The following is a 26,848-nucleotide window of genomic DNA, read 5'->3' as shown; positions in this document are numbered from 1 at the left end:
CATGAGTAGGACAGGCTTCTGAAGGCTTCTTCCTTAATCACATTAGACTGAGGCTATAACATATTGATTAGAGCAGCTTTAAACCACTTGCTGCAATTTGTCATTTCAAGCCTGACCAGTTCATTGTTTAAGCATACCTTTTTATTGATAGAGAACACAGGCAAATATGTTAAATATACTATTTGACAATAACCTGCCCCTCGGAGGAATAACACATTGTAAACCAATAAGTATTTAATGAGATAAGATTAATGTTTTCCTGAAATTGTGAATGGAAAGCTTTGTGTGGTTGCAAAACTCCTCCTGATCTCTTAGGCCCAATTTACACGGGAACGCAAACGAAATGCAAATGAACCGAATTCGATATCAAAAAAGTATTCTGTTCACACGGATACGGCTCAATAAACGTACCCCTTCACACGAGACCGCTCGACCCGCTGGAGACGCTGTAGTACATATGCTGGGCCTGTAAGTGGTGCTGTACTTCCGCCACAAAATACATCAAAAGCAGCGAAGAAGACCCCCGAGCATGGTTGCCACGGTTGCCTGGTTGCCCTTCTGTTTATTCTCCGCGGTGGATTTAGCAACATGTAGTTCATGTAGTTCTCCATGTCCACTTGTTGCTGATGGTTGTGGTAGAGGAGCTGTAGATGTTGCACTAACATCTGTAGCATGGTCAGTAGCTACTGACCATGCTACTGAGCAGCAGAGGTGGGGAGAGTTGGGGCTATGGCTTCAACGTTATCAGGAACATGATCGTATCGGACGTACACACAGCCGTTTGGCCCCCCAGAGCGTTCCGTCCGCAGTAGGGGTGCAACAACTAATCGACTTAATCGATTAAAATCGATTACCAAATTAGTTGCCAACTAATTCAGTCGTCGATTCGTTGGTGACGTCATCGCGTGTGTTTTACGCCCCGTTAAGCTCTAACTTTATTGGTCTTTGTATCGGTACTGGAGACATTTAAAAAATATATGTCATGTATTATTGCTACAAAGACATTATATCGCAGTCTTAGTGTCGCCAACTCGTTTCTAATATGCAAAAAGACAAACAAATGCGTCTATGATGTATTTTCGATCTTTCTCTCCCCCGCCTGCTTGCGAGGGGGCGGGGCAGTTTACACACGGGCAGCTGCAACATGCAGCAGCCAGCAACACACACACACACACACACACACACACACACACACACACACGTGGGAGATGGCGGAGAGAACGCGCTCCGAGGTGGTTAAACTTTACCCGTCTCGATGTGGAGAATGCTCGTTGCCAAAAGTGGAATAAGAGTTTAGCATGTAAGGGCGGTAACACGAGCTATTTGTCTAAACATTTAGCAAAAGCGCTCCACATCCAGACGGAGGAATGCACCGGGTTGGACTGTCTTTCTAGCAGCTCTGTACCCCCGTCCACGAGTAACTTTTCCACGTCAGGTGTTATGTATGCTAGCAGCAACACACGGAGCTAACTACATTATACAAACATAATGATTAGAGGTAACAGAGTTATTTGCGGACTTTTGGTGACAGAGCCTTCAGTGTGGCACCCTCTGGAACTCTCTCCCCCCCAAAATCCGCAGCGCCCCAACCCTGGACATTTTCAAAAAAGCCCTCAAAACGCACCTTTTTACCAAGGCTTTCCCCACTGTATAGTTAGTTTAATAGGTTTATTTTTCCGCTACTTCCCCCCCCACCCCCTTAACCTGTCTGCCTTTTTTCCCCTACTCCCCCCCCCCTACCCGACTTGTAAAGCGACCTTGGGTTTCCTGAAAGGCGCTATAAAAATGTATTATTATTATTATTATTTAGTTTGTTAAAGTTTCAGCTATTCTGTTTAGAGTTCTGTTATCAGATTATTTAATACGATTTGTTAAAACACTGTTGTTTCTTTTGATGTGAAATATTATTTTATTTAATTTGAATAAAAAGCAATGTTAGTTTTGTTCACAATTTAAGTTATTTCAATAATATATGTATTTTGGAATCAAGTATTCATCTTTATTGTCTTCATTGTTAGTTTCCACATGACTAAAACAACCTCAAGCTAAATCTAAAAGTTGATGGCTAAATAAGAGCGTTTGAGAAATTGTGCAAGGCATACAGTAATAGTCCGAATAGTCGATTAATCGTTTCATTAATCGATAGATTAATCGATTATCAAATTAGTCGTTTTTTGCAGCCCTAGTCCGCAGATCTATCCACCTTGGGACCCGTTATCGTTTTAGGGGTCCGTTTCCGCGGTTCCGTTACAGCCTCGTGTGGACGAACGGGCTATAAGAAAGAGAAAAGTAGCAGATACAACCCGTTTTGTTCCCGTGTAAACAGCACATTAAATGATACTCAATTAGGGGCCTTGTTGTTTTTCTTCATCAGCTGTGGTCGCTAAGTATGACGGTGGTGATCATCTCCGGAGAACATTTGTGTAGATATCCACCCCTGAGAAAATCCCCCAAAGCTTTTGTTTTGGTTCAGGCTTTGGTCTGTGTCTCTGTCTCTCTCTGTAAATCACCTTTAAAGTTCTTAAGACTCAGTGGGGAAGGAAAAAGAGGAGGGGAGCGCTACCATCTCTCCATTTATCCTGTGATGATGGTGAGAAGGAGCGAGAGTGGGTCCATGTACAGTACCTAGAGCAGAGCCTCTTGTGGTTTTACAGACTGATTTAACTACACTTTGGCTCTCTGTTGCCAAGGTGATGGACTGCTATTAACATGATGTTTTCCCGAGGGAGAGGAAGTCTCAGCCTCCTGTTCCTCCCTGCTGAGGTTACACCAGGTCACACGTACTACATGGTACAGACCACACGTACTACAGGGTACAGACCACATAATGTGCTTATTACCAGGTCCATTTAATGACACCTTTCTCTATCTGGACTAGTTTTATGCCGGGAAGTGCCATAATTGAAGTTACCACCAGCATGGTTGTTGTAATCCAGTGTGAATCTGCCAAGCCTGAGGATCTTTTGAGTCTTTAAAAGTGAATATTCTTCTTACAAAAGTCAAACTTACTTTGCCTTTATGCAATAATGCGATATGTTTTTGTTGACTTGCAGTTTGGAAGAACAGCGAGTTTTATGTATATTTAGTTTTATGAGGGGCTTTACAAAAAATGATTTGGGGGAAGTTGGAAACAGGAGAGGGTAGTGTGTGTTTTTCTTTTTGCTGAAGGTAAGCTGGTTCTGATTTTGTTTGGAAAAGCAAGTAAGGGATTTTTCTTTTATTATTTTTGTTATGTTAGGCTCTATTGTTCCAATAAGATATTGTGGTATAAATCTTCTTTCTACTATCGTAAATGATGTGTACTTGCATTATTACTATGCTTAATGTCTTTCATTTTTTTTTTGTAAAGCACTTTGAATTACCCTGCGTCGAAAAGTGCTATATAAATAAACTTGCCTTGCCTTGCCTTGCCTATTATTAAATATGATACAATTAAAAGACTCCAAATATTTGGAAGGGGTTTGTTGTTTTTTATTCCAACCCAGGGCAGGTGTCAAGAAAAAGTGTTCAGCTTGCACCCTATCTCAGTCATTTGTGTACGTTCTCTTAGAGCTATACAGTAAATAATATATAAAAGACAACGTTCCTCTATACAAATCTAATCAAATCATTAAAAATAACAAATATTAGCAGACCTTCCTCAATAACAGTAATGTAGGTCTGTTATTTTCAAGCTCCTGTAATAGAGCTTCAGTGGCTTTAAGTTTCCATCAGCTTGCTGCTTCTGTTTATGCTGGCACGCAATTAAGGCAAGTTGTTCAGGCTGGGCCAGCAGTGAGAGCCTCAGGCTGCTGCAACTCTGAGATACACATGGGCCTTTAAAGCAGTGATTAGGAGGGTGGATGATTTAACCCTTGGCTGCAGCCTTAATGTGGTCAGAGCAAATCATTTACTTATTGCACTGAAATGTTGGGAGATTTATTTTCATGTTCTATCCTATTTGTCTCTTTCTAATGAGGAGCTGACAGGAGTTAGAACTTGATGTTGCACACACACAACACACACACACACACACACACACACACACACACACACACACACACACACACACACACACACACACACACACACACACACACACACACACACACACACACACACACACACACACACACACACACACACACACACACACACACACAGGATCACAGGCATCTGGATTTGATTGTTGGGGTATATTGTATTCTGCATGAGACCCAGATCCTTAGCTGTGCGGTAGATCGCCTGTTGGAGGTATATTGCTCTCCAAAGTCAAAGTCCAGTAACAGTGTGAGTAATGAAACAAAATTAAATGACCTCAGTGTTTATATTCAACAGAAATTAGGTTTCTGGAGCATCCTTGTTTGGAGGTCTGACAAGTTGGCTGTGCACTTGCAACATTCAAGTTCAACTGGGACCTTAGTTGTGCGTCCATCCCAATGTTCTTGTTTCCTGTCAGCTCTGTACTGCGTAATGTCTGATGAAGGCCAGAAAAAGGTGCTGAAAAGGTTTCTGAATAGGTAGATGATGGGAAGACGTTTATTGGGTTTATCTTTATTCCAATCCGAACTCGTCAAACCATTTCATAAACAATAAACCACATAATATGTCTTCGAGCTGTGTAATTTTCAATTTTTATCATTTGTCACATGGTGCTAATGTGTCTAATTAATTCCGAATATCTAAATCATTTGGCGTGCATTACATTTTATGACCACACTCAAAACATCAAAATGTTTATTTTTTGCATTTCTTCTCTGCAAGAACTTATTGTGGGTGATTCATGAACTAAACCTTATATTTGTCTGTTTTTGTCCAGATGCGAAGGAGAGGACAAGCAGAAGCTTTTCAGTTGCGGGAGTATTCAACTATACCTCCATCCTCCTCAGTAAAGAAGACAACACGCTATATGTCGGCGCTCGGGAGATTCTCTTTGCTCTCAACCTCACGGATATCAGTGCAGTCAAGCTACAGAGAAATGTAAGAGCCAAGCTACTGTAAACTGCAGATTAATATACAGTATTCACAGTATATTGTATCAATATGAATGGAGTTAAAATAAGATCCCAGGGGTACAATACGAATATGGTTATATGAGTATGATTAGATCCCAAGAGTCCAATGTGAATATTACCTGCTCCATGAATTATACCTCAGCATGAGTCTCACTGTGCTTCTCTCCCACAGCTCACGTGGAAAACTCCAGAGAGGAAGCGAGACGAGTGCAGTTTCAAAGGCAAAGACCTGCAGGCAAGTGTTGGTGTAAAAGCTCAAGTAGCGTAACTCTGGGCTCAAACTGTATTTACATGACTGCAGGTTCTCGAGTTGATCATTGTTGCAGGGCACTGTGGAAACAGGCTGAGGGCACAGCCCTGGACATTTCCTGTCAAGTGAAAACTTTCCATTCTACAATTATGGATTTTTCCCTTCCTTTCAAACAAACTTCCTATATAACCATCTTTCTTTGTTACCTTACTCCACTACCACTTTCATATGCAAACACACGGACCAGAACCTCGTACATTTCTGATGATATATATTTTAAGAGGGAGCACATTATTTATTTAATAAAAGTTTTTGTGGTACCAACACACTTGTTTTTCAAACTTAATTCTTGTCCTGTGTTGCAGTCTGCAGATCATTTGTTGTCATGTGTATCTTAATTACTTAATATGTGTCTTTAGACAGGAAATAAGATACATTTTGAATGACGAGATAAAAATACAACCTGTTATGGAGAAAGTGCCTAATCAGCTTGGTTTATGGCAGAGAATACAGCCTGATTCTTAAAGTACGTTGTATGCTGTAAAGACAATTACAATTTTTTTTTATGAAAATGTTCCCAAATCTTTTCCCAAACAGACGGATTGCTTCAACTACATCAAGATCTTACTACAAATGAACAGCACTCATCTGTACGTGTGTGGAACATACGCCTTCAGCCCCACATGTGCTTACATAGTAAGTGTTTGTGTGATCAGTCACTGTTGCAGTGACTCTTTGTGTTGAGGATCTAAAAAGCTGTGTCATTCACAGTTTTTCTAGATGTTGTGGTTTTCCACAAAAGTTGATTACCCTGGTGCCTTTGTGGTTTTTTGTTTATTAAATTCAAGAGCATCTAAACTCTGACGCATGCTGCTTCCTGTCTCTCAGCACACTTAGCAGTCTGGCTGAGGCCCATGCCCAGCTAGACCCAATATAATGTCTGTACATTATTTTATTATCTCCTGTGCCGAAGGGAAATATTCAATGCATGTAATCAGATTATATAAGAATGGACCCAGTTTGCAATCCTTTTCTACAAATCTTTCAAAGACTTAGAACTATCCATAACAAACACACAGGCATGACCTGTGCTTCAACTTTGCCCAAAGACTGACGGCGCTCCTCCTCACTTCAGGACGGTGAGGACGGGCAGCGGTCACTGTCAGAGCAGTTTACGGCTCTACTGTTCAACTAAGAGTCATGTGATGTGTGTCTGCTCCCCAGAACTCTGCAGACTTCTCCCTTGTCACAAGTGATACCGGTGAGATTGTGACAGAAGATGGAAGAAGCCGTTGTCCATTTAACCCTGAATACAAGTCCACTGCCATCATGGCTGGTAGGTCCAAGAATGTTGATAGAATGAGTATTTTTTGTAATGTTTTGTTTTAATTGTTACATTTACTGAAACCACTGTGATAATCAGTATTGTAAATAGATACAGGTGCCTAATATGGACAAATTGGGGTAAAACCTCTGGATTACATTACTGTGTGTGACGCAGAAGCAAATTCCCTTGTGGTAAACACTGTGATTATTCTGGTCTTCTTCATTGCGTTGCAGATGGGGAGCTGTATGCCGGAACAGTCAGTAATTTCCAAGGAAATGAACCCATCATTTACAAGAGTCTAAGCCAAGGAACTGCTCTGAAAACAGAAAACTCACTCAACTGGCTTCAAGGTACAATTGGAAGGCAATACTTTTTATTAAATTGTCATTTAATAAAGAAATATATCATTTTATATCATATCTTGTATAAGATAAAAGACATTCTCAAACTGTTCATGCCAGATATGCTGCATGCGAATAGTATTTGACACCATTCGAGATTATACAGATGAAAAGTGTCCTTGTCGCAATTGAATTTTCCATTTAGTGTTTTGATGTCAGAGGAAATAAGAACGTCCGTCCCTAGACGCCTGAATTTCATCTACTGTAGGTTGACTTGAGTCATTTTTCTTTCAGACCCGGCCTTTGTTGGCTCTGCCTACATACAGGAGAGCCTGCCCAAGGGCAACCTCGTGGGCGACGACGATAAGATTTACTTCTTCTTCAGTGAAGCAGGAAAGGAGTTTGATTTCTTTGACAACACCATTGTGTCACGCATCGCTCGCGTGTGTAAGGTGAGTGATGCTTGAAGGGAGATAGTCCATCGAAAGGGGCCTTTTCCCCCTTTAGCAATACATCCTGACACCCTCTCACATTACTATAGGGATCTATCAGACCAGGGAGAGGGTTTGTTTGTGTGTTTGTGCATTTCATGTGTGTTTATAGACAGTACATGCTCCGATACATAAGCACACAGCAGGATCCTTCTGAAAGCTTCTTACAGCCTGACTATGATGAGTGTAGCTTACAGTCTTTCTCTGCAGTGACGCAGGATCTCTTGTTACAGAAAAACATTCCTCCTGCCTGTTTCCCTGTTTGTTCTATTTCTCCAGATCCTCTCCTCCCTCAAATCTTATCACGTTTCAGCCAAATATTTGTGTTCAGACAGGACTCTGTAGCCAAGTCGAAATGTCTTTTGGATAACTGTAGCACAAGATCCATGCACAGAAGTGGATTATCACCCGATGAAATACTTAAACCCAGGGCTTTTAAATTAGATACAGACCTCACACAGCATTTGTTAACATCTTTGAGGGTCTTCTCATTTCTGTAAACATCATTAACTTTGCAAACCCATTCTCCAGGTCATACTGCTGTCTTTCTAATCATGTTTATCGAGGTACAAGAATGAAAAATATTCACTGAGACTTTGACATTTTCTCTTAAAAAATGTTTGAGTCTCTAAAGACCTGTTATTTTTTGCAAACTGATAATGTTTTAGTTATTTGTTTTGTACTCAGATGTAGAGATCCAATATAGTTTTTATATTCATTTATAATAGAAAGCCCAGCCGTGAATCACAGACATGGTTCAGTCGGAACTGCCTAATGGTTACATTTCCAAATATTTATGAAATTATACTCTCAGTTTTTCTATACATCCAATTAAAAACGCAGTTATATAAATATTGACCCCTGCTTCATTTTTAGTTAGGAGGTAATTAACATGTTTATTTTTGGGAGTGTGCTTCCTAAACAAAATTAGGTTCAAATATTTTAATATAGATAGTGTCAGTTCCTGTAATACCATACAGGGATTCCTGTTCAAATAAATAGTTGCTTTAAATCCAATCCCTTTCTCCCTAGTCCCTTGTTTGACGTATTGTGTCTACAGCAGTCCGCTCTTTGTTGTTTATTCAGGTGTTTAGTACACAGGTTCCACTTCATAGAGGCTAACTATGGAATGATAAACAATGTTTTGCTCGGAGCAAACAAAACAAAGCATGTTCTGTGTTAGCCGGATTATACAGTTCCCAGAAAGAAGCCATTACTGCCTGCCATGTTCATGCGTTTTAAACGGCCTTTTGAACAAGGGATGCTTTTAACAAGGGATTAATAAATGGGATGCATTTAGTTAAATTATTCAGAAGTCAGTTTAAGCACAGAGTGGCATTACATTATGAAACGAGGTTTCGGCACAAAGAGAATATACTGTATGTTGCTAATCATCTGCCTGGCTTACTGCAAAGAGTAATTGCTTCAGAAGCTCAGTATTGGTCATGTGTCATTTCCCCATCCAGCGCTGCCTTTTACTGATTAATGTAATACTTAAGTGGAATCAATTGAAGCTTCATGTTAGAGGGTCCTATGTATTTTAGCTCATTTCGTATTTCTCTTTGGTCCTCTGCACATTTTTTAAAACTGCTTTTTCTTCCGGCAGCCAACTTTAATCTTGTTACTGTAGATCTAAGCCTGGGAGAAGACTGGAATAATTGTTACTACGAACTGAATGTAAAATAGACAGTATGATTATTATCCTCCTTGTAAATGTCAGGTCTTTTTTGTAAAAATCAGTACAGCCCCTGGCTAGTGTACTGTCCTGAGACCCAAAAGTTAAACTCCTTGTGGAATATACCGCCATACATCACATACTTTAAATCACTTTCACGTTGGGGGTAAAAGATGTAGCCAAATGAGTCTGTATGTCAAGGAAGTCCTATGCAACACATCACTTTGAAGGCTATTGCCAAAGGCATTGCATCAGAGCCGTAGTGTTAGTGAAGAAGGATTGACGGGGAGCAAAGCCTCTTTTTTCTTTTCATTTAAAAGCATTTGCCCTCCTCAAAGCCCCAAGTGTTTTTTTTGTTATTTTCTTGTCAAAGCCAGTTGTGATGATGTATATTGTTTTCATGACCTAAAAGCCTGCTGCCCCAGGGTGTATCTGTGTGACAGGCACAAGTGATTGAGCTCATTATGGTTTTACTGCATGAGGTTAACGTTTCCAATTACCTCAATTCAAAGTGCTTCACCTTTGGACGCAGCGCTTTTTTCTGTTTCTGTTTTTAGTCATGGAGAAGGTAGATGACATAATTATTTTCCTAATATAATATATCATACAATATACTGTATGTTATGGTATGTGAGGTTTCCCATATGGTGCACATCATTATTTCATGCCTTTTACAAGCCTGTCACATCCCATCAAATCACAGCTGTGCATCAAACCGTTATTCCAGAAGCATTGTCAACCACCTCAGCTCAGACAGATGTCAATTTTATATTATGGCACCCTCTACTGTCCACATGTTAAACTGCTCCATCCCTGCAATATCTGTGTTGCAGGGCGACATGGGAGGCGAGAGGGTTCTGCAGAAGAAATGGACGACCTTCCTGAAGGCTCAGCTGCTCTGCTCTCTGCCTGATGATGGGTTCCCCTTCAACATAATCCAAGACATGTTTGTGCTGACACCCAGTCCCGACGACTGGAAGAACACTGTGTTTTATGGAGTCTTCACCTCTCAGTGGTGAGCTCCAACTTTCACTGCAAAACGTCACACAATTAATGTTGTTATACTGTCAGATATCTTGAACAAATATGGCACGTGAGGAATAAAATGTGTCTTTATCTGAGGTATACTATAAATGATTAAAACCAAAAGTGCAAATGCAAGATAAGATAAGATGAACCTTTATTAATCCCCGAGGGGAAATTCAGTTATACAAAGCAGCAACAGGGTAAGCGTGAAAAAACAGGACAGCAAAGATTCACACAGATTAATAAAATCACAAATCAAGAAAAAAATTAAAATGATAATAATAATAAAAGACTATGAGATAGGAGATGAGTAAAAATAAGAGTAAAATAACTGTAAAATAACTGTCAGAATATGTACATATTTGGTCATAAATTATAAAGTACGGAATAAGTTAAAGTGACGAGTGAAAAGTGAAAATGGACATCTGTACACATAGTGACATATCTATCTACCTATGGTCTACTACTCTTAATATGTTAACATGGGTTGTGGAAACAGTGTATTTATGTCCAGTGATTTAATTTTTAATAGAGGGGTAACTTTCATAGGAGGTGATGAAAGTGTTCTAAATAATTTGTTCTGAACTCTGTCCTGAAGTTCTGTAGAGTATAAAAAAATCATACATACTGCATATTAAAAATGCACATTAACATGTTAACACGTGTCTTGCGTACATATACAGAGTTTGCATACACGTATATAAAGACACAGCTACTGATGCACCCATTGCACAACTTTTAAATCCAACCTCTAAATCCAATGTGATGTCTTCTCAGGTATAAAGGTGCTTCAGGAAGCTCTGCAGTGTGTGCCTTCACTATGGACCAGGTGGATAAGGCTTTCAACGGGCGATACCGTGAAGTCAACCGAGAGACTCAACAGTGGTACACTTACAATCATCTGGTCCCTGAGCCTCGGCCTGGAGTGGTGAGTAACCACCTGCTGCCCTCTGCTGGAGAAACATGTCAGCTGCATGAACGAGTTTCATACGTGACTGCCTGCTCATCAGTCACGTCCTTGAGTGTTACTGACGATTAAGGCTCAAGCAGATATCTGTTGAGCTTGTTCACCTCTCACCTTATTATTTTCAAATGACTGCCACTTTCATTTCCTGGCAAGCTCATCAGAGTTGATTCAATAAAAAAGTCCAAGCAAATGAAACATTGAAGCCCCTGCATTATGTGTCAGACATTGTCCTACTGTGTGTGAATGTTTTTTAATGACTCGTGATTTTTCCTCCACAGTGTATTACAAATGCTGCCAGAGAACAGGGCATCTCGTCGTCGCTGCACATGCCAGACAAGGTGCTGAATTTTGTCAAAGATCATTTCCTGATGGACAGCGTGATCCGAAGTCAGCCTCTCCTGCTGAAACGTAACGTTCGCTACACGCAGATCGCTGTCCATCGAGTCCAGGCAGCCAAAAAGGCATATAATGTGCTCTTCATTGGCACAGGTAATGGTTTCCTGCACACAAACTAACTCATCTACCCTTTTGTAACCTTCTGTGTAATTTGTTGATCTAATTGCAAGTGATTCTGTGTCTTTTAGATGATGGGAGGATTCACAAAGCCATTAATGTCAAAAACAAGATGCACATCATTGAGGAGATGACGCTCTTCCGTGATTCCCAACCAGTGCAACACATAGAGCTAGACACTGAAAAGGTATAGTGGAGTGATGAGAGAAGAATAAATAAGACCGGTTTGTTTCACATGTTTTCTCACTGTGTGAGCTGAAAACATGCTCTGTAAATGCATTTATTGGCTGTTTATTCCATTTGTCACTAAGAGTCACAGCCTAAAGAAGACCTCATGCTCAGCTAATTACATGCATGTCTCTCAGGGGATCTGCAAACAGCTGGGCGTTTAACAGCTGTAATTGTGAACTTCTTGAATCATGACTTGTCTTTGTTTCTGTGCTTGGATTAGTACATTAAAGCAAATAAATAACTTTTACGTTGTTGTTAAGAAAAGTGCAACTATTAAACAAGGAAGAGTCTGGAGGAAATTAGTAACCCACCTGTATTTGGGGACTTCCCTGCTTTGTCATCTCTTCTCCACAGGGTCAGCTTTATGTTTCCTCTTTCTCTGAACTGGTGGAGGTCCCAGTAGCTAACTGCACTAATTATCAGAGTTGTGGGGAGTGCATCCTCTCCAGGGATCCTTACTGTACCTGGAACGGGAAGCAGTGTGTAGATGTTAGACAGGCTCCACCAAGCAGGTATGCATCCCCTCTGCACAATAATCTGACAAACACTTTTATTAATTTAAGACAATCTATTTCTTCTTGGATGGTTTCTCATTAAAAATATATGTGTTTTAGTGCCTGGCAGCAGGATGTAGACGATGCAGATACATCAGCTATTTGCGACAAGGCATCGCCAAGCCCAAGGTTTGCTAAACCTCCACCTACAAGTAAGTGAACTCCTTTTCTCTGTCAAAGATGTACAGAGCAGCACTGTGCACTGGATTTTTTTCTGTTATGCCTTGCAATTTAAGTCGTGATTACAAATGTGTTCATTGCGTCAAACACTTATTATTCTGAATCCTGCTCAAGATAAGACGGTACAGCTTATTACATGCCATGTCTGACTCTATCTAAGTCTCTGCTTTGCCTTCCCACAGAAATGTCTTCATGCCAGGTGATCATTATCCCAGCCAACACGTTCAAAGTACTCCCTTGCAAGCTGCGCTCTAATTTGGCTGAAAGGAAGTGGGAGTTCAGTGAGAGCTCAGGTCACTTCCATTACCCCAGCCCAGAGGGGGGGCTGGTAGTGGTAGCTCAGGCTGACAAGCAGGAAACCTACGAGTGCTGGTCAGTGGAGGAAGGCTTCAGACAGCTGCTGGCAAACTACTGTGTGAGGGGCGAAGCCAAGCTGGAGAGCACCACCCTGAAAGGCCACTCACGTACGCCGCAGGTCTCACAGGAGGAGTTTATCATCCTACCAGGACAGGCCCGCTCCCCGCAGATCAACACCAAGACCTACTGGAATGAGTTGATAGTAGTGTGTGCCCTCCTGGCCTTCTCCCTGGTGGTCTTCTCTCTGTTTGTCGTCTACAGGAACCGCGACCACATGAAGTCCATACTCAAGGAGGGAGAGTGCCCTAACTTGCAGCAGAAGAAGCCCAGGATAGTGGGGAAACCGGCGGAGAACTTGCCGCTAAACGGGAACGCAGTCACACCGTCAGCGTCAGATCACAAGGGCTACCAGACCCTCAATGACAACTACATCTGCAGCACTCCTCCGCACGAGTGCTCGTCGCCCGACAACAGCAAGAGCTTCTCAGAGTCAGAGAAGAGGCCTCTGAACTTGAAACAAAGCCACGTAGAGATTTCTCCAACTTGCCCACGACCACGAGTCAGACTGGGCTCTGAGATTAAAGACTCTATAGTGTGAGGCGGGCTTCATGATGTGTGGAGAGACTCATTTTAAACCTTAAGGAAAAGAGTGCACTTGCTGAGAGAGACACAACCCTGTACGAGGGAAAACTGAGGATCATCGGACTCTTCGTGGAGAGACTTTTCATTACACAGATTTTGCACTTTTCTTTTTCGTTCTGTCCCTGTGGTTCACGTTCATTTGATTTTCCTGTCACTCCCCCTATTGAAGTGCATTTGAAGCACACTGAAGAAGTTCTATTTTGCCTTTAGGATTTTGACGCTTTCACAAACAGCTCACAGGAATGTAATAAGCATGGCGGAGGCGTCACAAGTATAATTCAGATTAGATTTCATAGCATTGCCACAGTCCGTCCAGATTATCTACTGGTAATGCTTTGAAGGTACAGAGATATTCAGAAATGTTCCCACTAACAAACAGCTAACAGTTTTTGCTGTTATATGTTCATTCTCATTTGGAATGCCTACCCTTTGCAGAGGCTATGCACTATGTACTGTACATACAAGGTAAACACACACCAGAGTATACACCAACTATACAGTAGCAGGCAAGAAAAAAGATAAAGAAGTCAGTGTACATTCACAGAAATATACTCCTTGTTTAAGGCTTGAATATAACAGAAAATGAGAAAACATTAAAAGAGAGTTGTACTAATAGACTGAAAAGTTTGATAAAAAAGCACCATTTTATATAAAACTGAAAGAAAACACAAACAAGGAATCACCTCATACAAATATTGTAGAAACTCTTACCACCTCAATCACCTCACACCAAAAACATTAATATGATATAGTCATAAATAAAGACACATTATGCTCTTATTGTAAAGTAGTGTATTATTAGTGGATACAAATATTCCTCTGTGGAAGCTCGACTTTCAGCAGGGGGTTCCTTCACCAAATGTGAAAAAGGGAAACATTTCATTCCAGGTATTTTCATGTTGTTCATGAGATAGGCAGTCTATGCAAAGCAAATAATGTGAAGTGAGGGAAACACCAAGAAAACCTCACCTCAAGACTGAGTAAGCACAAAGGTGTTGCCACTGTTCATTACTTTAGGATCAGTGGCACTGCAAACACACACCCACACCCACCCAGGCACACACTCACATCATCACACTAACTCTAAGTATGCAAGAGATTTTAGCCATTTTTGTGTATTTTAGTGCAGAAGATTGGTCAAATGTTTTTTATTAGAGAAAGAGAGAACATGTTCATAGACATTCTTTAATATTACAAATATCTATCACTATTCTTAAAGGTAAATAATAAAGCATATTTAAATATCACAACTATTCATAATCTGATTTAAATAACACACATCTGTATAGCCTCAAATTGATACACATATTCATTTATGGAAGTTAATGAATGGAAAAAATCTCCCTCTGCTTGCTTAAATGGTTTGAAAGGCAAACATAAAAGTAATACTTTTCATTTTCACCTAGTAGAATTGTACTTTTTAATTATCTTGATTAGCCATTTTCTTAATCCAAAATAATGAATTATAATCCACCAAATTTGTGAGTTAGATGTCGGAAAAACTTGAAAGCATTTTTATACAATATGATACTTGAGTTTGGCTCTTGTGTTGTAATGCGGGCAGCAAAATTTAAATTCCACAAAATGCAGGAAGGCATACTGCTCGAGTCAAAATGCAGAGGATTTGCACATGATGTTGAAAAGCCTTAGTACAATGCAGGTTATGGATTTCATAACAAATCTGAAACGGATAATGCCTTCTGAGACAATAATCAAGAGACGTGCCTCTTGGGATAATAAACTAACCAGGTAGTAGTGCTGTGAGTCAAATGCTACACTGTAGGTGTGACAGGACTGGCCATGATCAGAAAAAAGAGTTAAAACATTGAATACATGTGATTTAATACTGTCATGAGGTTTGTTTGTTTTTTATTTCACAGTGGCTTCAACTTTAGTCAGGGACTACATTTTATTCTAAAACTGTAGCACATGAAGAACCACTGGCTGATTGAAAAAATACTGAATTATAGGTAGGTATTAGTATTATGTTACATTTCTTGTAAATGGCACTGCAGATATAACTCTATGTGGATTTTAAAGACTGGTCGGCTATAATCAATCATGCAGTATGAAAGATTTGTGCTTTGCCTGTTATTAAAGACAAATAAATGGCAGCTTTCGGTGAAGTGTCTGTCATCAGAACAATATTAAATTGCAGAATAAATATAAAGTGGCTGTGATTTAGTGAAATATGTGCAGGTACTGAACATGCTTTTATTTGAATACAAGCCTAAACTATAAATGCCACAGCGAAAGTATCGTTGTCTGCTTTCTCCTAATGAACCACTATAGTGTGGCCTTCTATTTGTGAGAGTACAAGTGGCTCAGACTCTTGTCAACATGTAAGTAAAAAGAGTTTTTATGTAAAATAGTTTTGTAAATTCAGCTGCCAATGTAAAAATATTGTGAATTGTATTTTTTGTATCATACATCACTACTGTTTTCTTTTCTTTTTTGTATTGTATATAAAAAGCACTTTATTTTAATTTTTCAAATAAAGCTCAAATGGATACTTTCTTATTTGAATGGCTCAGGATTATATGGCCCTATGACATTTCCTCATTATTTATGTAGATTAATCAGTTAGATTAATCAGTTTGATTAATCTACATAATAAAGAATCAGATGTATTACCGAGTAGGTTTACATATAGGAATTTGCTTTGGTATAAGTGGTGCATACAAAAGCACAGCAAGAAGAATATAGTATATATATATACATATATATATATATATATATATACATGTACCAATACAAATATATTACAAACTTTAAAAGCTAAGACTATTGTAAGAAATGAAAAATAAAGACAATATTTACACAAAATATAGTTGTGTAGGAAAATGAGTGCAGTAAAATGTAACACAATATGACATTACTATATTCAAAGTGGAAAGTTATGCTGATTCAAAAGAGGTAGTATGGAGCAGAAATGTCCATTTACAATATTAAAGAATAATATTGCCACAATGTTAACATTTTGTAGGTTTTAATAGTCTTTTTTTGCTGATTCAGTCTCTTAGGGTGGCGTCAGAAACACTCTTCAGACGGAAAGGGAACAAAGAGGAGTATCTCTGATAACACTCTCACACACCTTAAAGGTAAATAGAGCCACACACTTGCGTATGTGTTGTGTTTCTATTGTATTACAGAGTTACTCCACACAGGGATGGCATGCAGCAGGATTAAGCCGAATAAATAATATATCTGCAGAAACCTGATATAATCCAGGTAGGAAGAGGCACACAGGGTGCTTTTATTCGGAATACCCGCCTACACTTAGATTGGACCAATAAAAGGATCCTCCGACATTTAACGGAGGCTTTTATTGTGTTGGCACGCAGCCGAAGTGAGTCCGTGTGGGAAGAAGCCGGGTTTAATTTTAACCATTTGTATACTTTGTATGTGTTTTATCAATTTAAATATGGACCCACCCAGCCTTCATAGGTTATTTTCTGCTTGTGATGTGAACAAATCCGGTAAAATAGAGTACGAGGACTTCACGGTTGTATGCCGGGAGCTGAACGTGTCCCAAACTGAGATCCAAACTTTGTTCGACAAATTCGGTGGGGACCAGGACGGATACATCGACTACAGAATGTTTTCCTCCAGGTTTCAAGAGGTTTCTGAGACTCTGGATCTGGCGTCTTTTGGCGCTGGGTCGTTCCAAAACCAAGCGTGTCCGAGGGAAGAGTTTGCCGGCAGGGTTGATGCGGAGTCTCTTCTCTCCGAAAGGTAAACTCACATCCGGCTGACCGCTCCTGTTTACCTTTAGGATTTGGTAGCCAGCGGCTAATGATGTGTCATTTTGTTTAACGACTGCTCTGGAATCTGTTGCTGGACGTTTTCCCTCTTTCCTTTAACTTGAACATAGTTTATTTCAAAGTTATCAAGTCGGAAGCGGCTTGTAACTCATAAGCCACACATACTTTACACCACTGGTATATTTTGTGTAAATGTACATGTACATTTAAGTACGGTACTTAAGTACACTTCTGAGGTACTTTACTTAAGTATTTTAATTGTATGCTACTTTAGTACTTCTAAGTTCTACCCCACTACAATTCAGAGTTAAATATGTACTACTACTACTCACACTCCACTTCATTTATGAAGTACCTGTAGTTACATATGGATTATTGAGATAAAAAATATGATAAACACTTAAATATGACCTTAGTTCCACCTTTACCATCTCGATAAACACATGATGGTATCAATAATTATAATGTAATATGATTCTGAAATTGGCAAATCTGCATAATAAGGACTTTTACTTTTAGTGCTTTAAATATCCGATCCCAATACTTTTTTACTTTTACTTGAGTAACACTTTGAATACAGTACTTTTACTTGTAACAGTATTCCTACACTTTTCTACTTTTACTTAAGTACAAGATCTGAGTATTTCTTCCACCACTGAAAGATACACATTGAATTAACTAAGTGAATAAAGGTGTACCTTTTTATATGTTAATGGTTACATGTAGCTGGCATCCAACTGGCAAATGCGAAGTGGGATTCTTACTTTCAAAGTGGCCATTATGGAGAAGGAAAACTACAGATAAAACACTGACAACCATATGAACAGCTTTTGACTATAAACGGTTAGTATTTAGAACATAACATCTTACTACTACTGTATCATCAACCACATCTTACATGCATTACTTCTGTATGGAAGTGTTTTCATAACAATGGTATTCAACATATCTGCAAGTTAAACATGTGAGAGGGACACATTTTCTCCAGTTGTTTTAGCAGATCTTAATACATGTGGACAAGAGACTGTGCTTATTAGTGTGTGTTTGTCTGCTGCTGTTCAAGTCATATACTATAATATACTAATAATTAGGCCTGTAAAGGAATTACTGAGCTTTATGTACATCCACCTGTTGCTGAGCCCAATACTGTGAGGCTCCTACACAATACTGTGTAGGAGTTGCAAACATGATGATATGTTTTGTTTTATAAAATGTTGTTACTGATAAAGTTGACAATATTTAAATTCTAAATGTAGCTAAAATAGGCCTAAAAATACTGCTTCTAGATACAATTTTGACATTTTATTGAAGGCAGGTGTTGGTTAGTATTCTGGTTAGTATTTGATAATAGAAATTACATTTTGGGTAGAAAAGTAAGTGCCCCGTTTATTGCTGACAGTAACTGTTTGTCCTCCTCCCACAGTCTCAGGGAGCAGCTGGCGGATCTTTACCAGACTATTCACTCCTCTGCAAACAAAATGCTTCTGCAGCAGTATGAGGAAGTAATTAAATCTCTGATCAGTCTAAACCTGGAGAACAGACTGGAGTGTGAACAACTGGAGACCAGTATGAAGCGGTGAGCATAATGTGGGGTCAGTGCAGTTCAGAACATGTGTCCTGGGAAATGGAAAGAAAATGATTATGAAACTTTTTCAAACAATTGGCCACATTGCAAAGGTGTTTATGATGATGGACACGTGTTAGTGGCTAATGTTTCTGTATGAGCAAAAATGGTTAAAAGTTCATGTGTTGGACAGTTTGCTTTTAGTTTCACACAATTCAATGAATCATAATTGTACTCAATGAAGCAAAACTTCCTGTGGATTAGTTTTCACCTGAGAGCTGCTGCCCTCTTGTGGCGGTAAACCACAGAGACTATTCATTCCCCACTGCAGCAACTGGGATTAACTGCTTAATTTAAACGACTAGTGTGTAGTAATCATGGGATGTATGGCAGAAATGTAATATAATAGTAATAATAAATATATTAGTATACATCGACATATAGAGCGGGTCTTCTTCCTGCCATGTTGTAGTGCCATATTTCTGCAGTAACCACGAAACTCCCAAATTTAAAATGTACCACCTTTGGATAAATAGATTTCAATTTGTTTCTAACTGTATTAAAAGTCAAGTTCTTAGATACTGTACAGCGTTTTTAAGACACATTGTACAAAAACAATTCTGTAGTGAACACATTTTTCTTTGAAAATTGGACTGAAGTCACTTCAGTGTCCTTGGCACAGAAAAAAGATGCTTGACTATAATGTCAATGTAATATTTTTTACATTGGTTACTGCTATTCAAGCTGAAGAACCTTAATAATTATTTTAAATATTGGTTGTGTTTAAAAGAAAGACGTTAGTGACCTGTCACATAGTACCTTTAATCCACTATTGAATTTCACTCCTACACACGGGAATAAACTCTGTACAAGCTGGTTTTGTTTAAGCTCTTTCTGTGGTTCAGTAACTACAGGGCATGAGAAAGGTGACATTCCTCATTCAAGGAAGAAGGAAGACTTAAATGTGCTGCCTGCCTTGTTATTTTAGTCCTTTTACAAACTAGATACCCCCATCTATTGTACCTATGTTTCCACTATGTTGTGATGAATAGACGTTTGACATATTGTCCTTTTCAAAAAAATATACTAAACTAAAACCATTATACATGGGGTATTATTTATAAATATTACCCCCCCCACACTGGTATGTTATTGTGTTGTCTGACGAGAGCACAGATGGGGCGAAGCCTGTAAGCTAATTCAGGCAGTCAACTCGAGCACCAATCAGACATTAACTCGTGACGCACCTCGTCCCTCTTACAACCAACCAAACACATTCTCCTAAACATGCTACTCTATTTAAGCTGCCAGGTCTTCCTGCCTCTGCCTCGCTTATGCTGCTGCTGCCACTGCTGTGTTCACTTGCTATTGCTACGTTCATGTTCCTGCTGCTGTGTTTCATGTTGCTGCTGCTTGCCTGCCCCACCACCACCCCAGCTCCACCCCAGCTTCCACCTGTAGGCTCGGAGGATAGTTCTCTAATCATCACTCAATGTTCTTTGTAAATCTGTGGATTGATGAGGCCCGAGCCTAGACGCCAAACTCAAACTATATGCTGCTTCTAATAAACATATTAAGAAACACGTGAGTTGTCTGACTGAACAGTCACAACGACAGCAAGTGCAAGTCAGTCAGGTAGAATTTTCAAATGGATTTTGGACCTCTGTTGGAGATGCTGCTTTGATTTAGAAGCGGTGAGGCTGCCAACAAAATTGAACATACTTTTTTGTTCAAACAGAACTGAAGAGATGAACAACAGTCAGCTGACAGAACTGGAGGAAGATATTCAGCAGCAGCTTGCCAGAACAGAGGAGAGAGTACGAGACAATGTAAGTATGATACCTGCAGTATTAGAGTGGATGATGGCTCCTGTGATTTACACTTACATGTCTATAGAAAGGGAAATGTATCAAATCAGATACATTGGCTGTCGTAAAAGCAGCTGCAAGTAAGCAATAAAATGCAAGCTGAGAAATAGGCAGAAAAAAGGTTTTCTATAGCAGAGTGCACATTTCTCTCTACCTGCATATTTGTGGTGCAGCACACAGCTGCAGGTTACAGGTTTCTCCACAAAGAGCCTCAGTGATGCAGATGAAAGCTTCTCTTCAAGGCCTGATTCTGGCCGCGCCTCTTCACTTCTTTGGTTTCATGTTTGTAGGAGCGTAAGAAAATGGAAGAAGTAATGGAGAATTTGCAGAGGAAGCACAAGAACGAGGTCACAGACCTTCATGCAACAGTGGACAGACTGTTAAAGGTACGTTTCTCACAACCTGCATTTACCTTGTAAGAAGAAGTAGACTGATGATGATTATGTTCTCTAAGATCATAAAAAAGAAGAGCAAAGCCAGGGTACTGGGAAAAACAAACCCTACACCTTTGCATATGCATCAAGGGCTCAAATTCTGCTGCAACAGACATCCACGTAAACACTTTCTCTAATTGTTTAGGTAAACTCTCAAAGGGCAACGTTTTAAAGACTATTCAGCCATTGTGAGAGAATGAGTCACTTTGATGAATTAGGGGTGCAGTGTAGGGCTGCACGATTTTGGGGAAAAATCTAATTGCGATTTTTCTGACAAATATTGCGAATGCGATTCGATTTGCAACTTTGTTTTTAAGCGACCCAACGGAAGTTTATTGTAAAATGTGGCCATATCTCCGGCTAGGAAGGTCGCATCAACATGCTCCCGTCTCTAGCACCCCCGAAGCCGAGCTACGAGTGAAAGAACTAAACTTACAGGAAACTTCCGTTGGGTTGCTTTAAACTGGACCTATCATGCAAAATGCACTTTGTGATGTCTTTTATACATAAATATGTGTCCCCGCCCCGGTGCGTCGGGGAACTCACGCAGCGTCAGAAAATACAACCCTCTCTCTTTTCCTCTGTACCCAAATCTCTAAAAAAACGGGGCTACAACGGAGCTGATCCAGATTTCCATCCGATCTGACGCCAAATCGGCAGCGGACCCACAGAAAATTGCTATCAGAAACAATGCCTGACATGTTTTGGACGTAATCTCGTCTTTGTTTACATTAGCAAGCCTCGCTAACACACGGAGCTAACCTGTACTGAAGAGCACATGTGTTTTTAAAAAGCAGGAAATAAAAAAAGAACTCACCTTGTGATAAACCTTCAAGAGAAAAAGCATTTGAGCTCCATACTGTTTCAGAAATAATCCTTGACGTGGTTTAAATAGGATGGCGTTTTATCACAACCGAATTTAACTTTATCTCCGGTAGAATTCTGATCAGGCATTAGCTCCGCCTCCTCTTCTTTCTTTTTTTTTCAAGCTAAGGATCCAAAATCTGCATTTCTCTAACAGGGCTGCAAAAGAGGGGTTTGAGCAGTAAGAGGCATGGCTACAATGGGTGATCTGTTTGGTATGTTGAAAAAAAAACTTCACAGAAATGTTTTATATAGGTATGGCCCTACAATACATTTTTCAAATATAGCATGATAGGTCCACTTTAAAGTCAAGCTTCAGTTTAAGATTCACCCTGTAATAGATGTAAAACATGTGATGGAGCATTACTAACCTGACTCAGATGGTTTGTTTCACCAAACCATCTAGGAAAGCTCCATTGGAAGCCATTCGGAAAGGGCAGGCACTTTCAAAAATACTTGGCAGGTGATTGCACCTGCCATCATTTAAAATCGCGATTTCGATTTCAAATCGATTAATCGTTCAGCCTTAGTGCAGTGCAGGCCATGCTATATTCCATAGTTTGTGCTAAAAAATAAAACTACATTCTTGCCCTGCACCTAAAGTGTCACTTTTCGTTTTATGTTAAAAACTTGCACTAGTTACAATAATATTATTTGGAAAAATGGAGCATCACTGTCTCATACATGATTGCGAATAACAAAGACCAACATTTAGCAGGTTAAAAAAATACTTGGCTACGTCTTATTTTACCATAGAACACAAATTGAAAAGGATTTTTCACCGTAAACATGCTTTCTTTTACAAAGTGAGTTAAAAATTATGCTTGGCAGTGGTCTTTATTTAAGAAGTCCCTCTTATTGTTTCTACACCATAGAGTAAACAAAACAATGTAAACGCAATAACTGTGCGGCACAATATTAATTGTACAGGTCTGCAAGTAGGGAATGTTCATATCTTTTTCTGTTTTATTAAAAACACATTGGCTTATCAACATTTGAAACTGTTTAACAGCCTTCTTGTGTAAATGTCTATTCTGAAGAGCCTAGAGGACTCTGATTCCAACAATTCAAAGGAGGAGGTGGTCAGGCTGAACAGACAGATCACTCATCTCTCACTGGTGAGTTCTCTGTTGTGATTGTTTTAGTTGAGTCACATGTATGTAGTGTAGAATTGTTCCAGTTATTCATCAAATCTCCCCACAGGAAAACGAGGATCTGCGGGCCTCTCTCCTCCAAGCCCAGACAAACATCGCCGTCCTGCACTCAGAGATGGACAAACTGAAGAACATGTACGCAGACCAGAAAGCTCAACATGGGAGGTGAGGCGGTGTCTTTAAACTCGAATCAACTCGTCAGTTGTCATCCAGTACAACATCTTGTTCATGTGGTGTTTATTCTTTACAGAGAAACGGATGAATTGAAGAGGATGGTTATCGAATACCAGTCATATGCCAATCAGATTCAGATTCTCCAGTAAGTCTGCTCTTCTCTTCATGATGCTGTCTAGTGTGAACATTTAGGTAGTGCTTTTTTTTTGTGCAGTAATCAAGAATGCAGGGATTTGGTATCTTAGGTGTCAACACTTTCTAAAAAGTTCCAATAAAACGTTTATACTGTAGTAACCATCTTTGTTGTGAAGGCTTCGTATACCAAAACTAAGCATAATCTTTTGTAAAACTGATAATAAATGGTACATATATCTGACTTTGTGTTCTTGAACACATCATTAGGGCAACAAACAAAAAACTGTATGACAGCAACGACGGGCTGCGCTCTGCGTTGGCCAGTGAGGCGGTTGCAGCTAAAAGGAGAGTGAGTCCTGTTTTTCTGATACACTGACTTTACATCAGATAGAGGCTGACAATAAATAGTTTACACTGGTTCAAGTGTTATAAAATACAAACGTTTCCTCCCTGACATTCCTAATCTGCTCAACAGCTGTCTCCCCAAAATGAAATCCCAGCCCGAAGGATGAAGCCCCTCCGACAGAGCACACTCAACCATAGCAGGTACATAAAGTTCTGTGGATCTGCCGATTGATCTCTCTGAATTAAATTGTCACAGCTAAAGCCAGCATGTGTGTTGATGCTTTGGTGCAGCTCGGAGCTGGATCCCAGCAAAACTACTTTCTCTCATGTGTCCACCTGGGCGGATAAGTACCTGGACAGTGGAGTGTCGCTGCCCATGGACACGGCTGAGGGCTTGGGCAGCGATTACGACAGCGACGACAGTAGGGTCTCCGTGGAGACTGTGCATCACAGTTACTCCTATGTCCCGTCTGATATGGAGGTCAGGTTTTAAATAATGGCTCATGTTATGCTGGTAAACTGTGACAACTTTAAATAAGTATTTACTTTTCTCTGTTACAGATTTCAGAAATGCAATCTGAAGCCACAGTTTCAGTACCTCCCAGCAAAGCAAACTCTATCACTTCGTCACTACGAAGACGTTTGTCTGCATTTTCTACAAAGGTACAGCTTTTCGATGCATCATAACCTCCTTCCCAGTTAGTGTTAATGCAGGGACTTGTATTTGATCTCAATTTCAAATTCAAACGTTTTCTGCACTTCTGACAGTGTGGCTTTTGTTGTGACACCCACAACAAAGCTAGGTTTAATAAGAGTGATCTATCCTCTGTGTTTAACAGTCCCAACAAAGTAGAATTTGCCTTTTTATTGAAAAAACAAATATAAAAATGGCAGAGGAAAGTCTACAAAAATAGTTAATGTCATCAGTTAAATACTGTTCATCAGGCTTAGTGCTTATTGTTCTTGTTTTTCTAGGCCACTTACTTTGGTGAAGAATTACATTACATTGCATTTAGCTAACGCTTTTATCCAAAGCGACTTACAATAAGTGCGTTCGACCAACAAAATACAAACTTGAAGAAAACAATCATATAAGTACATCAGGTTTCATAGAGCTAAAACATTTCAAGTGCTACTCAACTGGTTTTAGATAAGCCAACCCTTTATTAGTATATAAGTGCTTTGTTAATAGTTCTATCGCTCGAAGTGGAGTCGAAAGAGATGAGTTTTTAGTCTGCGCCGGAAGATGTGCAAGCTATCTGCTATCTGAATAAACATTCTCAATCAACCAACCAAATGCTTACTGCTTTCTTTATAAATGATCACTAAAACTGAGATTTTCCACATGAAATTGGACAAGCTTGTTATCTTGTGTTGTATTTCTGAAGCATTTAGGAGCGGACATAGAAGAAGGTGTGGGCCCGGCTCCGATGTACCGTCTGGTGTTAGCCGGAGACGCAGGAGCGGGGAAGTCCAGCTTCCTGCTGCGACTGACTCTCAACGAGTTCAGGGGAGACATGCAGACAACGCTGGGTAAGAGCCACCGCATTGACATCACATGTAATCCAACACTCATTCTTGATTTCACATGTGTAAAACTGCTTGTTTGGTTCTCAGGAGTTGATTTTCAAATTAAGAGGATGCTTGTAGATGGAGAGAGGACGAGTCTGCAGATCTGGGACACAGCAGGGCAGGAGAGGTATCATCAGGAAGTTACACATGGAAAAAACATGGTGTTATCTATTCAAATTGTTGCTTTTAATGACTCAAGATGGTAAAATACACAAGAGTAAAAACAGCGTTTCTTTGGATTGTAGGTTTCGTAGTATTGCCAGGTCTTATTTCCGTAAAGCTCATGGAGTCCTGCTCCTCTACGACGTCACCTCAGAAAGCAGCTTCCTGAACGTCAGAGAGTGGGTGGATCAGATTCAGGTAACAGTGGAAATGTTGCATGAAAAGTAAAATAGTGACACCACCTAATATATTAAACAATGGTGTTTGTTTTTAATACAGGATTCAACAGAGGAGAAAATCCCCATGTGTGTTATTGGAAACAAGGTGGACCTCCGAGAGCAGCTTCCAGAGGGGAGCTGTGTGAGCAGTATTCACGGAGAGAAGCTGGCCAAGGTGTGTAGCTGTTCATTCCACCTGATGAAACCGTGTTTATATACGTTAGCCTCCCGGGTGTCTAAATAAACTGCCTTCAGTCAGGTATGTCGATGCTTTGCTTGCAGACATACGGCGCCCTGTTCTGCGAGACGAGTGCCAAAGAGGGAACCAACGTCGTGGAGACAGTGCTTCATCTCGCCAGGTAGGAGGCCAGAGAGACAGAGAGTTTGAGCTTTCCCTTCACGCACCATGGCAACACTTTGACTTGTTTCTGATTCCCACAGAGAGGTGAAGAAAAATGTCACACTGAGGCGGCGGTCAGATTCTCAGGTCAGACTGAGTCCATCCGGCAAGAAGAAATCGCTCAACGCCTGCTGTGGACTGTAGACTCTTATCTGTAGATATGATAAAGTTCTATTTTATGATGAACATAGTTTTCCTACATATGTTAACCTTTAAAATATGTAACTCCCAAGCCTTAAATATAATATTTTCATAAATATTCATTATCTGATCAAAATAAAGATTTCTATTGTTGGAAAATTGCACATATATAAAAAAAAATATAAATGATAGAATGTAATCATGCTATATATTCTTAGATTGTATTTGGTAGTAAAGTCTTTTTATGAAGTAAATAAATAAAATCACTGAAACCTCAAATGAAATGAAGTAGTTGTTTAAGGTTTTGTCAGACATGAAACATATTTTTAGTATTTTTAAATGAATGCCATTTTTCATTTCAGACCAAACATGGTTCTTGAGAAATCAAGATGTAATGGCAATTTTAACTGTTCCAATGTCCTATATCCTTTGCCATTACTTCACAGGAGGGTTTAGAGTGATCCTGACGCAGACACAAACAGATGAGTTTCCGGTCTTTTGCTGC

At 39.8% G+C, this 26,848-nt stretch overlaps 2 protein-coding genes across 5 annotated transcripts in view; both read left to right on the top strand.

The window, feature by feature from the left end:
* sema4ba (sema domain, immunoglobulin domain (Ig), transmembrane domain (TM) and short cytoplasmic domain, (semaphorin) 4Ba) overlaps positions 1–16,064 on the top strand; it is a 53,775-nt gene extending 37,711 nt beyond the window's left edge. For all 3 annotated transcript variants that reach the window (XM_034085178.1, XM_034085177.1, XM_034085179.1), the window contains exons 3-15: positions 4,799–4,959; positions 5,167–5,229; positions 5,842–5,940; positions 6,469–6,580; positions 6,805–6,921; positions 7,207–7,364; positions 9,912–10,093; positions 10,882–11,032; positions 11,350–11,560; positions 11,656–11,771; positions 12,170–12,327; positions 12,430–12,521; positions 12,732–16,064. In XM_034085178.1, coding sequence (XP_033941069.1) covers positions 4,799–4,959; positions 5,167–5,229; positions 5,842–5,940; positions 6,469–6,580; positions 6,805–6,921; positions 7,207–7,364; positions 9,912–10,093; positions 10,882–11,032; positions 11,350–11,560; positions 11,656–11,771; positions 12,170–12,327; positions 12,430–12,521; positions 12,732–13,504 — 2,393 coding nt within the window. In that variant the 3' untranslated portion in view covers positions 13,505–16,064. The remainder of the gene's footprint in view (positions 1–4,798; positions 4,960–5,166; positions 5,230–5,841; positions 5,941–6,468; positions 6,581–6,804; positions 6,922–7,206; positions 7,365–9,911; positions 10,094–10,881; positions 11,033–11,349; positions 11,561–11,655; positions 11,772–12,169; positions 12,328–12,429; positions 12,522–12,731) is intronic.
* Positions 16,065–16,893: 829 nt separating this feature from the next.
* rasef2 (RAS and EF-hand domain containing 2) lies at positions 16,894–26,539 on the top strand. 2 transcript variants are annotated; one of them, XM_034085684.2, is made up of 17 exons: positions 16,894–17,283; positions 18,736–18,888; positions 20,615–20,705; positions 21,035–21,130; positions 23,083–23,160; positions 23,246–23,361; positions 23,447–23,515; positions 23,773–23,854; positions 23,981–24,051; positions 24,142–24,331; positions 24,412–24,513; positions 25,239–25,383; positions 25,468–25,549; positions 25,668–25,782; positions 25,864–25,977; positions 26,085–26,161; positions 26,244–26,539. In XM_034085684.2, exons 1-17 carry the CDS (start codon positions 16,952–16,954, stop codon positions 26,344–26,346), a joined length of 2,016 nt encoding a protein of 671 aa, XP_033941575.1. In that variant the 5' UTR covers positions 16,894–16,951; the 3' UTR covers positions 26,347–26,539. The 2 variants fall into 2 exon arrangements, with proteins under 2 accessions (XP_033941575.1, XP_033941574.1); XM_034085683.2 differs by having other exon boundaries at positions 26,058–26,161.
* The last annotated feature ends 309 nt before the right edge of the window (positions 26,540–26,848 follow it).

Source organism: Pseudochaenichthys georgianus, chromosome 6 (assembly GCF_902827115.2).
Source record: "Pseudochaenichthys georgianus chromosome 6, fPseGeo1.2, whole genome shotgun sequence".
Classification (NCBI taxonomy): Eukaryota; Metazoa; Chordata; class Actinopteri; order Perciformes; family Channichthyidae; genus Pseudochaenichthys; species Pseudochaenichthys georgianus.
The sequence above is the reverse complement of the archived record's forward strand: the minus strand, read 5'-3'. Positions and strand labels throughout refer to the sequence as shown.

Bases quoted from the DNA above. Each gene is read 5' to 3' on its own strand.
- rasef2 (XM_034085683.2), top strand. From the start codon at position 16,952: ATGTGTTTTATCAATTTAAATATGGACCCACCCAGCCTTCATAGGTTA. The intron at 23,161-23,245 runs GTGAGTTCTCTG...ATCTCCCCACAG, and splicing joins AGATCACTCATCTCTCACTG to GAAAACGAGGATCTGCGGGC. The intron at 23,362-23,446 runs GTGAGGCGGTGT...TATTCTTTACAG, and splicing joins CAGAAAGCTCAACATGGGAG to AGAAACGGATGAATTGAAGA.